Raw genomic sequence first — 17,509 nt, 5'->3', positions numbered from 1 at the left:
ACGGACTTGTTTAGATCCATGATGATTGTTAGGAAGAAATATCTTGATCGATCCGTTTGTGAACAGTCATGCACGCCTGCAGCGTCAAGTGAAGATGTATCTTCTCCTCTTCTTTTGAGACGCTTCAATTACTTTCTGCGAAGATGAACGATATAATCAGGATGAACATAAAATTAAACATAGATGAATGAAAAAACCATCGGCATCATGGCTCGATAGACGCCATGCCCCCAAGGTGGGCGCCAACTGTCGTGGGAACGATTCCGACAATAATAAGGGATAGGGTAAAGGAGTATGATCTATCGAGATGCCTATGGGTGACACGGTGGTTTTAGCGAGTTCAGGCCTCTCGCGATGGAGATAACAACCCTACGTATCGTGCTCCAGAGAGGCTTTGTTTTATCTTACTATGTATCCGCAGATTACAATGAGAGGAGAACGGATCCCCGTAGTCCTGAGACTAATGGCAAAAAGAGAGAGAGAGAGAGAGAGAGAGAGAGAGAGTTGGAAGAAGCCCCCCAAGTCTAGTGGTGGGGGTGGCTTATATAGAGTGCGCCACCCTCTCACCTCCTATGTTACATAGTGGGGTATGAATGCCATAATGCCAGCTCACTACTAAGCCTTCACTATGAGAATGATGCTTTGACTGCTTTGCTGCCTGCTGGTCTTCGCATACCCGAGTGAGTCGTACGGTCGAGTGGTGAGCTGTCATCTGAGTGGATAGTATGCTGCATGTCCGAGTGGAATGAGTTCATCAAGTGGAGTGCTATGCTCCGAGTGACTTGATGGTCATCCGAGTGGATGGTTTGTCGATTTTCCGAGTGACGCTCTGGGCCCATCTGATATGTGGACCCCATGCTTTATGAACTTTGACCCTTTGTGGGCCTACCTGTTATGTATGTCTCCAACAGTTCCCAAGCCCCCGGCAGTTCCAGCTTAAGCATATCATTGGGACGGGCAGGGCTGTTGAACAGCCTCTGCCGGATTGTGAGAATTTGTAGGCGTGGGTTTCTTCTTCTTCGGTTCTCTCACAGCACCATCGTCCTCAATGCCCTCTCCATCCTTGGACAGATTTGTACTTTCATGTTCCCGCCCCCTCCGCATCATTTGCTGCATGGTTTGTCAAGAGCGGGACCTCAACTCGGCGGTAGACTTGGGTTGGGGGCGCCCTTGCGTTTTGGGGCTGGGTTGCGCTTAACTGGAGAGTTCACCTCGACACCTCTATCGGCAGCAGTACTAGAGTTCTTGGTGTCGTTCTTGCTCGATTTAGCTTGTTGAGGCTTCAAGGAACCCTCAGACGAGGCCACTCTCCTTTTCTCTTCTGGTGGCCGCAGGCCTTTACCAAACGGCAAATCACCATTCTTCGTCTCTCGTACCAGGAGTCGGACATACCAGATCGGAGTGGCCTAAGCGGCCACAGGAAAAGCAAAAGTGAGGTATATTTTCATACGGATCTATAGAACCCCGCCTTGCAGAATTGATCAGGATCCATCTTCTCAACGGTTTAGCTACGTCCAGAGTAACACGGGCGCGAAGGTAGCCTCCCCCATGATGAAAGTGAATCGAACTAGCCTCCTTATCGATCTGCTTTGCTATTGCCTTGCACCATGAATCATCACGCAGATTGAAAGGAAGGTTAACAACACGGGCCTAGACCTTCAGCTTGTTGAATTTGAGTTCCGACGGGCACATACAATCGTCAAATTTGGATAGAATGACCCCGTTCTTGCTGATGTGCCATGGGGATCCGTCCCATACACGATCTCTGTCTCGCTGCGTCGCGAACTCCGCAACAAACATGTTTTCTTCAGTAATACAGAAGACTAGTCCCTTAGGGTTACGCCATGCAGGTTTGAGGGCGTTCGAGATGGTGTTGATGTGGAGAGTATTGCGGTGTAAGATCTTCCCTGCCACCATCCACTTCTCTGGGCCCCCTCGACGCGATCATCTAGCACCAAGGGCGTCGCCTCCTCCTCCTCCGAGATGTCAAGTTTTTCAAGTTGTTCCTCCAGGCGTGCCCTAGCAGTCCGCGGCGACAGCGTCTCCGCCGCCGCCCCGCTGCCGCTTCCGGAAGGTGTCGCCATCCTCCGGCAGAACTCCGGTGCGCCCCGCTGATCCGATCTGCGGCGTCCGCCAAACCCTAGTCGCCAGAGCTTTTAGGGTTTCCGGAAAAACTCAAACTTTTTTGGCTGCGCGCCCCGTTCCTAGCTTGATTAACAGGTGAGGTGATCCCGTCTAGTACTCCGTATCATGCATGCATGTACGTACCCTCCGTGCGCACCTGCCTGCGGCTCTGCCGATGTTCTTTCTCTCACCCACGCCATGATCGGTCACGCACTAATAGAAAAAGGCCTACTAATGGCGCACCAGTTTTGCCTACTAATGGCGCACTACTGGTGCGCCACTAGTACCACGCCATTAGTATTTTTTACTAATGGCGCACCACAGGTGCGCCATTAGTATACCAGATACTAATGGCGCACCATGTGGTGCGCCATTAGTATACCATTCGGTGCTCCACTGGTATTCCCTTCAGGTGCGCCACTAATAACCTTATAGGTGCGCCACTAGTAATAAAGGAAGATGCGCCACTAATAAGGGCTTAAATGCGCCACTAGTAATGTATTTGGAAAACAAAAAAAATCTAAATTTACAGAAAACAACCTATAAGGAAAAATAATTTAAAAACAAAAAATGAAATAGAATCATAATTTTTATTATAGTAAGAATATTACAATGTCTTTACAAGTTTCCAATAAAAGGAAAATTGCAAGGAAATAAAAGAAAATCCTAAAACTAATCTTCTAGTAATCTTTTCTTCTTTTTCTTCACTTTATCCCTGAAAAATGTAACAAAATAAACAGAAAGACAAACAAACTATTTATAACATGTCAATACTGTCATTTTTTATGCAGAACTAGATATGAGCATATATTTCCAGAATTACATGGTGTGAATATTGTATGAGTAAGATTATAATGGAAATGAATTTTGAGTATATTATTGTCATACAGTATGTGATTTGCTTGTAAACATCCAAGTCCTCTACGTCAACTCTGACTGGGGTCAGGTATCGATCAGCACTTTATGTGATTCGCATGTCAGCATCTATTAGCTAGGCAATCTGACTACGGGTCAATCAACAAATAAACCAGGGTATCAACGGTACACTCTTCCTGTCCGATTTTTCTTTTGCTTGCATTTGGCCTTTTGTCTTACGCAGGCAAACACTAGAAATGATTTACTACTACTATATATAGTCGTATTACAGAATGCTAATAGATGGCTGGGTGGCTGCATGTACAGTATCCAACTTACGGTCGTGGCCATACTGAATTAACTAGTTAAATCAGGTTAGCCAGCAGATAATGTATGTGATTTGCACGTAAACATCTACAGTACTAGTTTTTATATTCAAACTCTAACTCGGTAGTAAGCATTGGATGCCATTACTAACACTACACTGTTCCTGTCGAATATTTACTCGACTCACACAATTCATGAATTCAATTGGGGTCATAAGCAGAGATATTGTCTGTCATTTCCTTGTAAATATCTAGTTCTATGTGAACTCTTGACTCTTGTCAACAATGAATCAGGGTACCAACAATACCATTCAGGTGATTGGCCAGCACCGCAATTTGGAGCATAAATGTATGAATGAATGTTTCTCTGCACAAATATAGCAAGAAAGAGAATTATGCCACTGTCTGCAAAGGCAGTAAAAATAAGCAGTTCGATCCAAACAATATCATTCTTAAATTAGTTCTGAATTCCTCACATTTTTGTAGTGGGCAAATTATATGTCAAACTGAAATCTAGTGGGTTATTATAAGACTGAAATGAATTAGCTGCAGCATCAGATATTCTTGCACTTTGACATAGTATCTAAGTTTATCAAAATCTAAGGAAAATTCAGCTACTAGCAAAACAACAATAGTAACATAGTAAACCATGAAATTTATGCAAGCAGTGGCCTGCACAGGCAGTGTGCTGAAAACTAGTGCCATCCAACATGTTGAAATGGAATTTAATTATTACGGGAGTTGTAAACATAGATGCATAGTATGCCATCAGATGGTAAGGTGAGCTACATTCTGAAGTTTCAATGCTAGAGGAAGGAAAACAAAGGCATCACAGGGTTTAAGTTACAAAATCCATACCGGGGATCAGTGCCAGATAATGATATATGAACCCATCCTACTGGCTTCAAAAGGTCCACCGTTTTAATTTCCTGGAAGCATGGTAAATATAGTGGCCCATTATTTCAGATCAAAGACAATATTATCACTGTAAATTTGAATTTTCAAGGATCGGTTCAGTGTTCACTGGACAAGCAGGCGCAATGCAGAGGAATTGCAGAAAGAGACCAAGTTTCCCAATCAATATTTCAATAAGGTAATCCTATGATACGTCACAATATGATGTTGACAATAAGGTAGTGTAATCCATAACTATAACAATGAGAACATGCAGCAGCCCCCAGGTCTAGAAACCCGAATGCACAGACCAGGCCACCAGTTTGGTACAAGATGAAGACCAGGGGTAGAAATCAGAACCGAAAGGGCCAGACATCAAATGCCATCCTCAAGCAACAACATTTGCTAAGTCCTCTGACCATCGAGCACAGATCAGAAGCCCCTGAACATTGTTGAAACGACGATGTATCGCGGTGGAGGGAGTTACCACCTTGAGATTGTGGAAGCCGTCGCCGGCCCGGATGGAGATCTTGCTGGGCGTGTAGCTCTCGTCCAGCTTGAAATCCACGTACAGCACAACAAGCTGAAGCCCCCAATCCAGCAACAGATTAATTCAGAAGAGAAAAAGGATCAAACGCCATTTAGACAAAAATGTAACGGAAGCAGCAGCTACTCATGGTGCTCACCTGCAGCTGCACCTTCTTCTGGAATTGGATGTTGACCAGGTGCGGCTGCGCGCCGTCCGACCTGACAAAAATAAAATCCACCACCGACGGCGGCTCGGCTCAGCCCGTGATTCCGCGAGACAGAAAGAGGAGAGATTTCGACGGGGGGAGACGACGAGGACGGGTAGGGCGCTGACTGCCAGTAGGTGTCGAGGCTGTCGTCGCGGAGGGAGGCGACGCCGTTGCGGGGCTTGCAGGAGCTGACGCTCCAGGCCTCTCGATGTGGTGTGAGTGGTTGGGAGTAGGAGGGTATCATCTTCTCGATGCGGATATTGCCTTCGGAGTTGGCGAAGAGCACGGCGAGTATCATCTTCCTTCTCCCTCCTCTCCGGCCGATCTACTTACCACCTCGGCGCGCGATCCCCTCCGATCTCTCTCTCTCTCTCTCTGCCGCGTGCGCGTGGGGTGTGGTGTGAGGGAGGGGGAAGGGGGCTCGCCGTGGTCTGGAGGGAGAGGAAGAGGCGGGCGGCCGGGGCTTCCCGATCTAGATCGAAGTGGAGGGAGGTGGGTGGGTGTGTCAGGAGGAAGGGGAGGGGAGAGAACGTGACTAGAGGGAGGGGATAAGGGGTGATAGCAATGGCGCACTGGTAGGGGTGCGCCATACGTATAGATAGCAATGGCGCATCTTTTACCGGTGCGCCATTAATAGTTTTGCAAAAAAGGAATAAAAAATATAATAGAAAAAACAACATTAGTGGCGCACTTTCCAGCAGGTGCGCCATTACTAGTTACAACTAGTAATGGCGCACCGTGTCTGGATGCGCCATTAGTAGTTTCAACTCTAATGGCGTATCAGAAGGTGGTGCGCCATTAGTATATCGCTTGTCTGGTGCGCCATTAGTGTCAATCCAATCTATAGCCCTTTTTCTAGTAATGCACTGTTTCGGTGTTGCCCTACCCCTACATGCGGCGGAGTACGTGCGCGCAATCTTGCTGCGGACTTGCGTGACTCCCAGGACATCGCACGTTGTGCGTTCCGCCGCATTGCTCGTGCGTAGTACTAGGAAGTTAATCGGATCCGAAGGCGACCGACGCGCGCTTCCAGTTGGTGGAGGCCTCGGGGGCAATGTATCGGGCGCGCGCCAAGTGATGCATGGAATCGGCGCCGATCTCGGCGCACAGGCCGGGGTGCTCGTGCTCCCAGTCCAGCCTACCGCTTCCTTAAACTGCTGGGTACAAACAAACATTTTCTACTAGCCAGTACTAGCACTAGCAGTACACACAGAGTTTTTTTTTACTGTAACCCTGTGGTGTCGTAGTAGTACGAAGACCGCCATACCGGCTGTACAGGGCACTAACCTAACATCCCGGGAATGGTCGGCGACTCTTGGCTTTGTTGACATCGATCGTCCCCAAGTGGCAAAATTTCGTGTTTTAACCCTTTTATGAAACCTATTCGACATCTGACCTTAGTTTGAAATTTTTTTGAGATCTGATCATTTTGCTACCGCCAGGGTCCATGGCGGTAGGGTATAACAACCTACCGCCAGAGACCTTGGCGGTAGGAAACATCCCTACCGCTAAACGAACTGGCGGTAGCCTGTATAACCCTACCGCCAAGGTGCTTGACGGTAGGCACGAGCACGTACTGCATTCAACACTTGACGGTAGGGCATGCAACCCTACCGCCAGGGATCTTGGCGGTAGACTGTTAGACCCTACCGCTATGGACCCTGGCGGTAGCAAAAAGGGTCAGATCTCAAAATTTTATCAGACTAGGGTCAGATGTCGAATAGGTTTCAGAAAAGAGTCAAAACACGAAATTTAGCCTCCCCAAGTGATTCACCGGAAGAGAAAAACAGATGGAAACTGACAAAGGTAGGGTGGTAGCTGTTGACTTCCTCCCCCCGGATTGCTTGCTCATGCTTCACGTAAACAAAGCAATTCATGTGCTGGGAGTCGGGGCTGCAGTGTGAGCAGAGCACACAGCTAGTACTAGGACCACGTCGGCTCGTTGGATATGCTTAGGTTCATCGGCCTCACATTTCTGTTTAAGCTTGGGTTAGTTTGGGTTCACTTACCTCATTGGCGTGGCAATTTTGTACGCCGCGCACGCATGAAGCCAGCGAACAGCTTCAGGTGTGGGTTGGAGAGGCCTGCCGTCCCTTCTGCGACGTCGGGCACTCTGGTTGTTCCCTCTTCCTGCGGCACAGGCATTGCAGGCGTCGTTTTTTCTTTCCTATTTTCTTTGCATTCGTCGGACGTCGTCTTTTTATTACACCTGAGCTAAACATACACATAAATCGTGTTGCAGTATTGTAGATCACTGCGGTTGAGCTGGTGGTCTATACCAACGGCGGGTTTGGTGACCTGCCTCCTTTTTTCTGTCTTTCTGGGCATGTTTGGTTGCCGTGTGTTACAGTACCTGCGTTGCATACCCTTCCCCACTCAGCCTGGCTTTGAAAAAATAGCCTCATATGCGACATCTGCAACTTGTTTGGTTGCCTCCATATGGACTTCCTGCATTAGGGGATCAACTTTGGCACATTGTTTGGTTGCCTGCATTGTCTCGACGCATACAACTACACGCTATTTGGTTGCCCGCATGGGGTATGATTAAGAGATAACACTTGCACTTAGCGCACAGGGTTAAGAGCTAGCAAAGAAAGGGAGAGAAGAAATGCAGTGTGCGACGGATCATGGCGACTGTGGTGGATAATGGCCGTGGCACCGTGTCCGACATGACGAGCATGGAGTCGTGGGCGAGCGACACCGTCGGTGTACTAGTTGCGGTGCTCGCGCAAAGACAGTGGACAAAGGAGGAGAATGCAGTGCTCGCGCCATGGTATCGTCAGTGCAGAGGACGAGAGAGGAGGCCGAGATGATCGACGTTGGAAACGACTCCAGTGTAGTAGGGTGAGAGAGAGGAGGTCAAGATGATCGACCCCGTCGGCGGCGCGGCGAACTGCAGTGTGCACGGAGGCAGAGGACACAAGAAAGCAGTGTGCGTGCCATTGCAGCGTCAGTGCAGTAGGAGGACGACAGAGAGTAGGTCGAGATGAGCGACGCCGGAAACGACTCTAGTGTAGTAGGACGCGGGCAAGGAGATCAAGGGGAAGGGCGTCGGCGTCGAGAGGGACGAATAGAAGGGTTCTGAGCAGAGGACAGAGGAGGTCGACATGGCGATGTGAGTGCACTAGACTGCTGTTCAAGGAGAGATGAAGCTACGATCGTCAAAACCAAAAACTTACAACACGAATGTTGTGCGGAACTGCGAGATTAGGCTGCTGGTCAAAGGAAATTTCAAACGATCGATTGTGCGCGACGAATCTGACAAAATTCGTCCAGAATAGCTCCAAACGGGAACACAAATAAAGAACTTCCGATCGACGAAACTACGAACCGATCGCTTGAACGGAACCGTAGCATCGAGGTGCATCTTTTTTGTGTAGAGCTTACCTCGAATCGAAGCACCGTTGTGTAGATCAGAGGGACAAGGAAGAGAGTAGATTAGAGAGAAGCTTACTGGAGGTTGAAGAAGACCTCACTAATCACCTCGCATCCCTCCCGTCTCCACTCGTGCAAGGGCCCGCTCGCTTGTGCTCGCCTCGGCCGGGCTCGCAAGAAACTGCCGATCTGAGCGTTTCCAGTGAGCCAGGCCAGAGGTGCTTTAAGTTTCGTGCTATGCAGGCCCAACAGTAAAACCAGGCAACCAAACAGCCCATTCCCTTCCCGCGTGGGCCTGGTTGGGCCTCATGCAGGCAACCAAACACGTCCTCTGTAACTTAGTTGGGCCTGGCTCTGAAGATGCAGGTTGAAAACCATGTTGTGCATATCGTTTGGTTGCCTACATGCATGATAGCATTTCATCTGATGTTTGGATGTCTGCTTACGGATGTGCTAATACACTACATGATGTTTGCTTGCATACATTCAACCAGTTTTGATTACTTTTGTACACTATGTGATGAGCTTACTATCTACACCTTATATACGTACGATAACACCGATTATACCAATAAAATAGTACTACAATCACAAAGAACCGGACGACGAGGAATAAGTTTTTTATCCCACGCAGTCCAAACTGACCTAGAGGTTTACCTAATTCAACAAGTGATTTTCTGCTCGAGTACAAACTTGGAGTGGTCTTCCTACTCTTAAACCCTTCGAAGGAGTTGTCTATGTAACGGGTCACTTGTTCTTGGCATGTTTGCCATGAATTGTAAGCCCCTAGAAACTCTCTCTATATACCACATATCACTTCCCCTAGCATGACTGAAGAACAATGATTCAAGCAACAACCCAAGGAACACACTACACATGGAACAGAAGGAGCATAGTCATGCATGATCATATACCCGAAAGGAGCAAGTTCATGGTAGCTACTATAGTGTATCTTACCACCACATCCAAAAGAGGGTGTAACCCTATCACTGTAAATTCGCCATCAACGTGAGGGGTTAGTATATACCACCTCGTCAAAATGTACAAGCCAGCAATAGTTTTCAAGCCCTAGCTACCACAAAATATACATCCCCATCATCATCGTCGCCGTCGATCATCATGCATGTCGTCACCACCACCAGAAACAACACTACTCCCTCTATTCCCTTATACAAGGCCACTTTATATTTTTTGTATCTAACTTTGGCCATTAATTTTACCAACAAAAAGTGAGTCATATGACACAAAAAGTATGTCATTAGATGCACATTTCAAAGAACTTTCCGATGATATATTTGTTGGGGAACATAGTAATTTCAAAAAAAATCCTACGCACACGCAAGATCATGGTGATGCATAGCAACGAGAAGGGAGAGTGTGATGACCCACAAGTATAGGGGATCTATCGTAGTCCTTTCGATAAGTAAGAGTGTCGAACCCAACAAGGAGCAGAAAGAAATGATAAGCGGTTTTCAACAAGGTATTCTCTGCAAGCACTGAAATTATAGGTAACAGATAGTTTTGTGATAAGATAATTTGTAACGAGCAACAAGTAACAAAAGTAAATAAAGTGCAGCAAGGTGGCCCAATCCTTTTTGTAGCAAAGGACAAGCCTGGACAAACTCTTATATAGAGAAAAGCGCTCCTGAGGACACATGGGAATTATCGTCAAGCTAGTTTTCATCACGTTCATATGATTCGCGTTCAGTACTTTGATAATTTGATATGCGGGTGGACCGGTGCTTGGGTGCTGTCTTTACTGATGTCTACTACGCAACCTTCTTCTTGTAGACGTTGTTGGGCCTCCAAGTGCAGAGGTTTGTAGGACACTAGCAAATTTCCCTCAAGTGGATGACCTAAGGTTTATCAGTCCGTGGGAGGCGTAGGATGAAGATGGTCTCTCTCAAGCAACCCTGCAACCCAATAACAAAGAGTCTCTTGTGTCCCCAACACACCCAATACAATGGTAAATTGTATAGGTGCACTAGTTCGGCAAAGAGATCGTGATACAAGTGCAATATGGATAGTAGATATAGGTTTTTGTAATCTGAAAATATAAAAACAACAAGGTAACTAATGATAAAAGTGAGCGAAAACGGTATTGCAATGTGTTGAAACAAGGCCTAGGGTTCATACTTTCACTAGTGCAAGTTCTCTCAACGATAATAACATAATTGGATCATATAACTATCCCTCAATATGCAACAAAGAGTCACTCCAAACTCACTAATAGCGGAGAACAAACGAAGAGATTATTGTAGGGTACGAAACCACCTCAAAGTTATTCTTTCTGATCGATCTATTCAAGAGTCCGTAGTAAAATAACATGAAGCTATTCTTTCCGTTCGATCTATCATAGAGTTCATACTAGAATAACACCTTAAGACACAAATCAACCAAAACCCTAATGTCACCTAGATACTCCAATGTCACCTCAAGTATCCATGGGTACGATTATACGATATGCATCACACAATCTCAGATTCATCTATTCAAACCAACACAAAGTACTTCAAAGAGTGCCCCAAAGTTTCTACCGGAGAGTCAAGACGAAAACGTGTGCCGACCCCTATGCATAGGTTCATGGGCGGAACCCGCAAGTTGATCGCCAAAACATACATCAAGTGGATCCCGTGATATCCCATTGTCACCACAGATAAGCACGGCAAGACATACATCAAGTGTTCTCAAATCCTTAAAGACTCAATCCGATAAGATAACTTCAAAGGGAAAACTCAATCCATTACAAGAGAGTAGAGGGGGAGAAACATCATAAGATCCAACTATAATAGGAAAGCTCACGATACATCAAGATCGTGCCAAATCAAGAACACGAGAGAGAGAGATCAAACACATAGCTACTGGTACATACCCTCAGCCCTGAGGGTGAACTACTCCCTCCTCATCATGGAGAGCACCGGGATGATGAAGATGGCCACCGGTGAGGGTTCCCCCCTCCGGCAGGGTGCCGGAACAGGGTCCCGATTGGTTTTTGGTGGCTACATAGGCTTGCGGCGGCGGAACTCCCAATCTATTCTGTTCCCCGATGGTTTTAGGGTATATGGACATATATAGGCGAAAGAAGTCGGTCAGGGGAGCCACGAGGGGCCCACGAGGGTGGGGGGCGCGCCCAGGGGCAGGCGCGCCTCCCTGCCTCTTGGCCACCTCGTTGCTTCCCTGATGTACACTCCAAGTCTCCTGGATGCTTCCGTTCCAAAAATAACTCTCCCGAAGGTTTCATTCCGTTTGGACTCCGTTTGATATTCTTTTTCTTCGAAACACTGAAACAAGGGAAAAAACAAGAACTTTCACTAGGCTCTGGGTTAATAGGTTAGTCCCAAAAATAATATAAAAGTGTTTAATAAAGCCCATAAACATCCAAAACAGATAATATAATAGCATGGCACAATCAAAAAGTATAGATACGTTGGAGACGTATCAAGCATCACCAAGCTTAATTCCTGCTCGTCCTCGAGTAGGTAAATGATAAAAACAGAATTTTTGATGTGGAATGCTACCTAACATATTTATCCATGTAATTCTCTTTATTGTGGCAAGAATATTCAGATCCATAAGATTCAAGACAAAAGTTTAATATTGACATAAAAATAATAATACTTCAAGCATACTAACAAAGTAATCATGTCTTCTCAAAATAATATGGCCAAAGAAAGTTATCCCTACAAAATCATATAGTCTGGCTATGCTCTATCTTCATCACACAAAATATTTAAATCATGCACAACCCCGATGACAAGCCAAGCAATTGTTTCATACTTTTGATGTTCTCAAACTTTTTCAATCTTCAGGCAATACATGAGCGTGAGCCATGGACATAACACTATAGGTGGAATAGAATGGTGGTTGTGGAGAAGACAAAAAGGAGAAGATAGTCTCACATCAACTAGGCGTATCAACGGGCTATGGAGATGCCCATTAATAGATATCAATGTGAGTGAGTAGGGATTGCCATGCAACGGATGCACTAGAGCTATAAGTGTATGAAAGCTCAACAAAAGAAACTAAGTTGGTGTGCATCCAACTCGCTTGCTCACGAAGACCTAGGGCAATTTGAGGAAGCCCATCATTGGAATATACAAGCCAAGTTCTATAATGAAAAATTCCCACTAGTATATGAAAGTGACAACATAGGAGACTCTCTATCATGAAGATCATGGTGCTACTTTGAAGCACAAGTGTGGAAAAAGGATAGTAGCATTGTCCCTTCTCTCTTTTCTCTCATCATTTTTTTGGTTGGGCCTTTTCTCTCTTTTTTATGGCCTCTTTTTTTTAGTCCGGAGTCTCATCCCGACTTGTGGGGGAATCATAGTCTCCATCATCCTTTCCTCACTGGGACAATGCTCTAATAATGATGATCATCACACTTTTATTTACTTACAACTCAAGAATTACAACTCGATACTTAGAACAAAATATGACTCTATATGAATGCCTCCGGCGGTGTACCGGGATGTGCAATGAATCAAGAGTGACATGTATGATAGAATTATGAACGGTGGCTTTGCCACAAATACGATGTCAACTACATGATCATGCAAAGCAATATGACAATGATGGAGTGTGTCATAGTAAAGGAACGGTGGTAAGTTGCATGGCAATATATCTCGGAATGGTATGGAAATGCCATGATAGATAGGTATGGTGGCTGTTTTGAGGAAGGTATATGGTGGGTGTATGATACCAGCGAAAGGTGCGCGGTATTAAAGAGGCTAGCAATGGTGGAAGGAAGAAAGTGTGTATAATCCATGGACTCAACATTAGTCATAAAGAACTCATATACTTGTTGCAAAAATCTACAAGTTATCAAAGCAAAGTATTACGCGCATGCTCCTAGGGGGATAGATTGGTAGGAAAAGACCATCGCTCGTCCCTGACCGCCACTCATAAGGAAGACAATTAATAAATAAATCATGCTCCAACTTCATCACATAACGGTTCACCATACGTGCATGCTACGGGAATCACAAACTTTAGAACAAATATTTCTCAAATTCACTAATACTCAACTAGCATGACTCTAATATCACCATCTTCATATCTCAAAACAATCATAAAGAATCAAACTTCTCTTAGTATTCAATGCACTTTATATGAAAGTTTTTATTATACCCATCTTGGATGCCCATCATATTAGGACTAAATTCATAACCAAATCAAATTACCATGCTGTTTAGGACTCTCAAAATAATATAAGTGAAGCATGAGAGAACAATAGTTTCTATAAAACAAATCCACCACCGTGCTCTAAAAGATATAAGTGAAGCACTAGAGCAACAACAAACTACTCCGAAAGATATAAGTGAAGATCAATGAGTAGTCGAATAATTATGCAACTATGTGAAGACTCTCTAACATTTAAGAATTTCAGATCTTGGTATTTTATTCAAACAGCAAGAAAAACAAAAGAAAATAAAATGATGCTCCAAGCAAAACACATATCATGTGGTGAATAAAAATATAGCTCCAAGTAAAGTTACCGATGAACGAAGACGAAAGAGGGGATGCCATCCGGGGCATCCCCAAGCTTAGGCTCTTGGTTGTCCTTGAATATTACCTTGGGGTGCCTTGGGCATCCCCAATCTTAGGCTCTTGCCACTCCTTATTCCATAGTCCATCGAATCTTTACCCAAAACTTGAAAACTTCACAACACAAAACTTAACAGAAGATCTCATGAGCTCCGTTAGCGAAAGAAAACAAAACACCACTTCAAGGTACTGTAATGAACTCATTCTTTATTTTTATTGGTGTTAAATATACTGTATTCCGACTTCTCTATGGTTTATAAACTATTTTACTAGCCATAGATTCATCAAAATAAGCAAACAACACACGAAAAACAGAATCTGTCAAAAACAGAACAGTCTGTAGTAATCTGTAACTAACGCAAACTTCTGTAACTCAAACAAATTGTACAAAAATATGAAGACCTAGATAATATGATTATTGATCTTCTGCAATTGGAATCAGTATTTTATCACTTTCTGGTGATTTTAAATAATTGTTTTCGTGAACAGAAAGTTTCTGGAATTTTCAGCAAGATCAAATAACTATCATCCAAGAAGATCCTATAGGTCTTACTTGGCACAAACACTAATTAAAACATAAAACCACATCTAACCAGAGGCTAGATCAAATATTTATTACTAAACAGAACCAAAAAGAAAGAAACAAAAATAGAATTTGGTTGCCTCCCAACAAGCGCTAACGTTTAACGCCCCTAGCTAGGCATGATGATTTCAATTATGCTCACATAAAAGATAAAAATTGAAACATAAAGAGAGCATCATGAAACACATGGAAAGCACATTTAAGTATAACCCACTTCCTATGCATAGGGATTTTGTGAGCAAACAATTTATGGGAACAAGAATCAACTAGCATAGGAAGGCAAAACAAGCATAACTTCAAAACTTTAAGCACATAGAGAGGAAACTTGATATTATTGCAATTCCTACAAGCATATATTCCTCCCTCATAATAATTTTTAGTAGCATCATGAATGAATTCAACAATATAACCAGCACCTAAAGCATTCTTTTCATGATCTACTTGCATAGAAATTGTACTACTCTCCACATAAGCAAATTTATTCTCATCAATAGTAGTGGGAGCAAACTCAACAACATAACTATCATGTGAAGCATAATCCAATTGAAAATTAAAATCATGATGACAAGTTTCATGGTTATCATTATTCTTTATATCATACGTGTCATCACAATAATCATCATAGATAGGAGGCATGCTTTCATCATAATAAATTTGCACATCAAAACTTGGGGACTAAAAATATCATCTTCATCAAACATAGCATCCCCAAGCTTGTGGCTTTGCATGTCATTAGCATCATGGGTATTCAAAGAATTCATACTAACAACATTGCAATCATGCTCATCATTCACATATTTTATGCCAAGCATTCTATGTAATTCTTCTTCTAGTACTTGAGCACATTTTTCCTTCCCATCATTCTCACGAAAGATATTAAAAAGATGAAGCGTATGAGACAAACTCAATTCCATTTTTTGTAGTTTTCTTTTATAGACTAAACTAGTGATAAAACAAAAAACAAAAATATTCGATTGCAAGATCTAAAGATATACCTTCAAGTACTCACCTCCCCGGCAACGGCACCAGAAAAGAGCTTGATGTCTACTACGCAGCCTTCTTCTTGTAGACGTTGTTGGGCCTCCAAATGCACATGTTTGTAGGACAGTAGCAAATTTCCCTCAAGTGGATGATCTAAGGTTTATCAATCCGTGGGAGGCGTAGGATGAAGATGGTCTCTCTCAAGCAACCCTGCAACCCAATAACAAAGAGTCTCTTGTGTCCCCAACACACCCCATACAATGGTAAATTGTATAGGTGCACTAGTTCGGCGAAGAGATCGTGATACAAGTGCAATATGGATGGTAGATATATGTTTTTTTAATCTTAAAATATAAAAACAGGAAGGTAACTAATGATAAAAGTGAGCGAAAACGGTATTGCAATGTGTTGAAACAAGGCCTAGGGTTCATACTTTCACTAGTGCAAGTTCTCTCAACAATAATAACATAATTGGATCATATAACTATCCCTCAATATGCAACAAAGAGTCACTCCAAAGTCACTAATAGCGGAGAACAAACGAAGATATTGTAGGGTACGAAACCACCTCAAAGTTATTCTTTCTGATCGATCTATTCAAGAGTCCGTAGTAAAATAACACGAAGCTATTCTTTCGGTTCGATCTATCATAGAGTTCGTACTAGAATAACACCTTAAGACACAAATCAACCAAAACCCTAATGTCACCTAGATACTCCAATGTCACCTCAAGTATCCATGGGTACGATTATACGATATGCATCACACAATCTCAGATTCATCTATTCAAACCAACACAAAGTACTTCAAAGAGTGCCCCAAAGTTTCTACCGGAGAGTCAAGACGAAAACGTGTGCCGACCCCTATGCATAGGTTCATGGGCGGAACCCGCAAGTTGATCGCCAAAACATACATCAAGTGGATCACGTGATATCCCATTGTCACCACAGATAAGCACGGCAAGACATACATCAAGTGTTCTCAAATCCTTAAAGACTCAATCTGATAAGATAACTTCAAAGGGAAAACTCAATCCATTACAAGAGAGTAGAGGGGGAGAAACATCATAAGATCCAACTATAATAGGAAAGCTCACGATACATCAAGATCGTGCCAAATCAAGAACACGAGAGAGAGAGAGAGAGAGATCAAACACATAGCTACTGGTACATACCCTCAGCCCTGAGGGTGAACTACTCCCTCCTCGTCATGGAGAGCGCCGGGATGATGAAGATGGCCACCGGTGAGGGTTCCCCCCCTCCGGCAGGGTGCCGGAACAGGGTCCCGATTGGTTTTTAGTGGCTACAGAGGCTTGCGGTGGCGGAACTCCCGATCTATTCTGTTCCCCGATGGTTTTAGGGTATATGGACATATATAGACGAAAGAAGTCGGTCAGGGGAGCCACGAGGGGCCCACGAGGGTGGGGGCGCGCCCGGGGGGCAGGCGCGCCTCCCTGCCTCGTGGCCACCTCGTTGCTTCCCTGATGTACACTCCAAGTCTCGTGGATTGCTTCCGTTCCAAAAATAACTCTTCCGAAGGTTTCATTCCATTTGGACTCCGTTTGATATTCCTTTTCTTCGAAACACTGAAACAAGGGAAAAAAACAGGAACTGGCACTGGGCTCTGGGTTAATAGGTTAGTCCCAAAAATAATATAAAAGTGTTTAATAAGCCCATAAACATCCAAAACAGATAATATAATAGCATGGAACAATCAAAAATTATAGATACGTTGGAGACGTATCACTTACTTGGACAAGCATCCCACTTATGATTAACTCCTATTGCAAGCATCCGCAACTACAAAATAAGTATTAAGGTAAACCTAACCATAACATGAAACATATGGATCCAAATCAGCCCCTTACGAAGCAACGCATAAACTAGGGTTTAAGCTTCTGTCACTCTAGCAACCCATCATCTACTTATTACTTCCCAATGCCTTCCTCTAGGCCCAAATAATGGTGAAGTGTCATGTAGTCGACGTTCACATGACACCACTAGAGGAGAGACAACATACATCTCATCAAAATATCGAACGAATACCAAATTCACATGACTACTAATAGCAAGACTTCTCCCATGTCC

The 17,509-nt window shown here is 44.1% G+C and overlaps 1 protein-coding gene across 1 annotated transcript; it reads right to left on the bottom strand.

Annotated features, from left to right (window-relative positions):
- Positions 1-3,145: 3,145 nt before the first annotated feature.
- On the bottom strand, positions 3,146-5,273 carry LOC120976453 (anaphase-promoting complex subunit 10-like). The gene is made up of 5 exons (XM_073495893.1): positions 5,062-5,273; positions 4,886-4,946; positions 4,690-4,782; positions 4,164-4,234; positions 3,146-3,672 (listed from the first exon to the last, which is right to left on the bottom strand). Exons 1-5 carry the CDS (start codon positions 5,232-5,234, stop codon positions 3,585-3,587), a joined length of 486 nt encoding a protein of 161 aa, XP_073351994.1. The 5' UTR covers positions 5,235-5,273; the 3' UTR covers positions 3,146-3,584.
- Positions 5,274-17,509: the final 12,236 nt, after the last annotated feature.

This window comes from Aegilops tauschii, chromosome 3, assembly GCF_002575655.3.
Source record: "Aegilops tauschii subsp. strangulata cultivar AL8/78 chromosome 3, Aet v6.0, whole genome shotgun sequence".
NCBI lineage: Eukaryota > Viridiplantae > Streptophyta > Magnoliopsida > Poales > Poaceae > Aegilops > Aegilops tauschii.
The sequence above is the reverse complement of the archived record's forward strand: the minus strand, read 5'-3'. Positions and strand labels throughout refer to the sequence as shown.

Bases quoted from the DNA above. Each gene is read 5' to 3' on its own strand.
- LOC120976453 (XM_073495893.1), bottom strand. From the start codon at position 5,234: ATGATACTCGCCGTGCTCTTCGCCAACTCCGAAGGCAATATCCGCATC. The intron at 4,235-4,689 runs GTGGTAACTCCC...CCATGCTTCCAG, and splicing joins ACGGCTTCCACAATCTCAAG to GAAATTAAAACGGTGGACCT. The intron at 3,673-4,163 runs GTATGGATTTTG...ATATTTGTGCAG, and splicing joins TTATCTGGCACTGATCCCCG to AGAAACATTCATTCATACAT.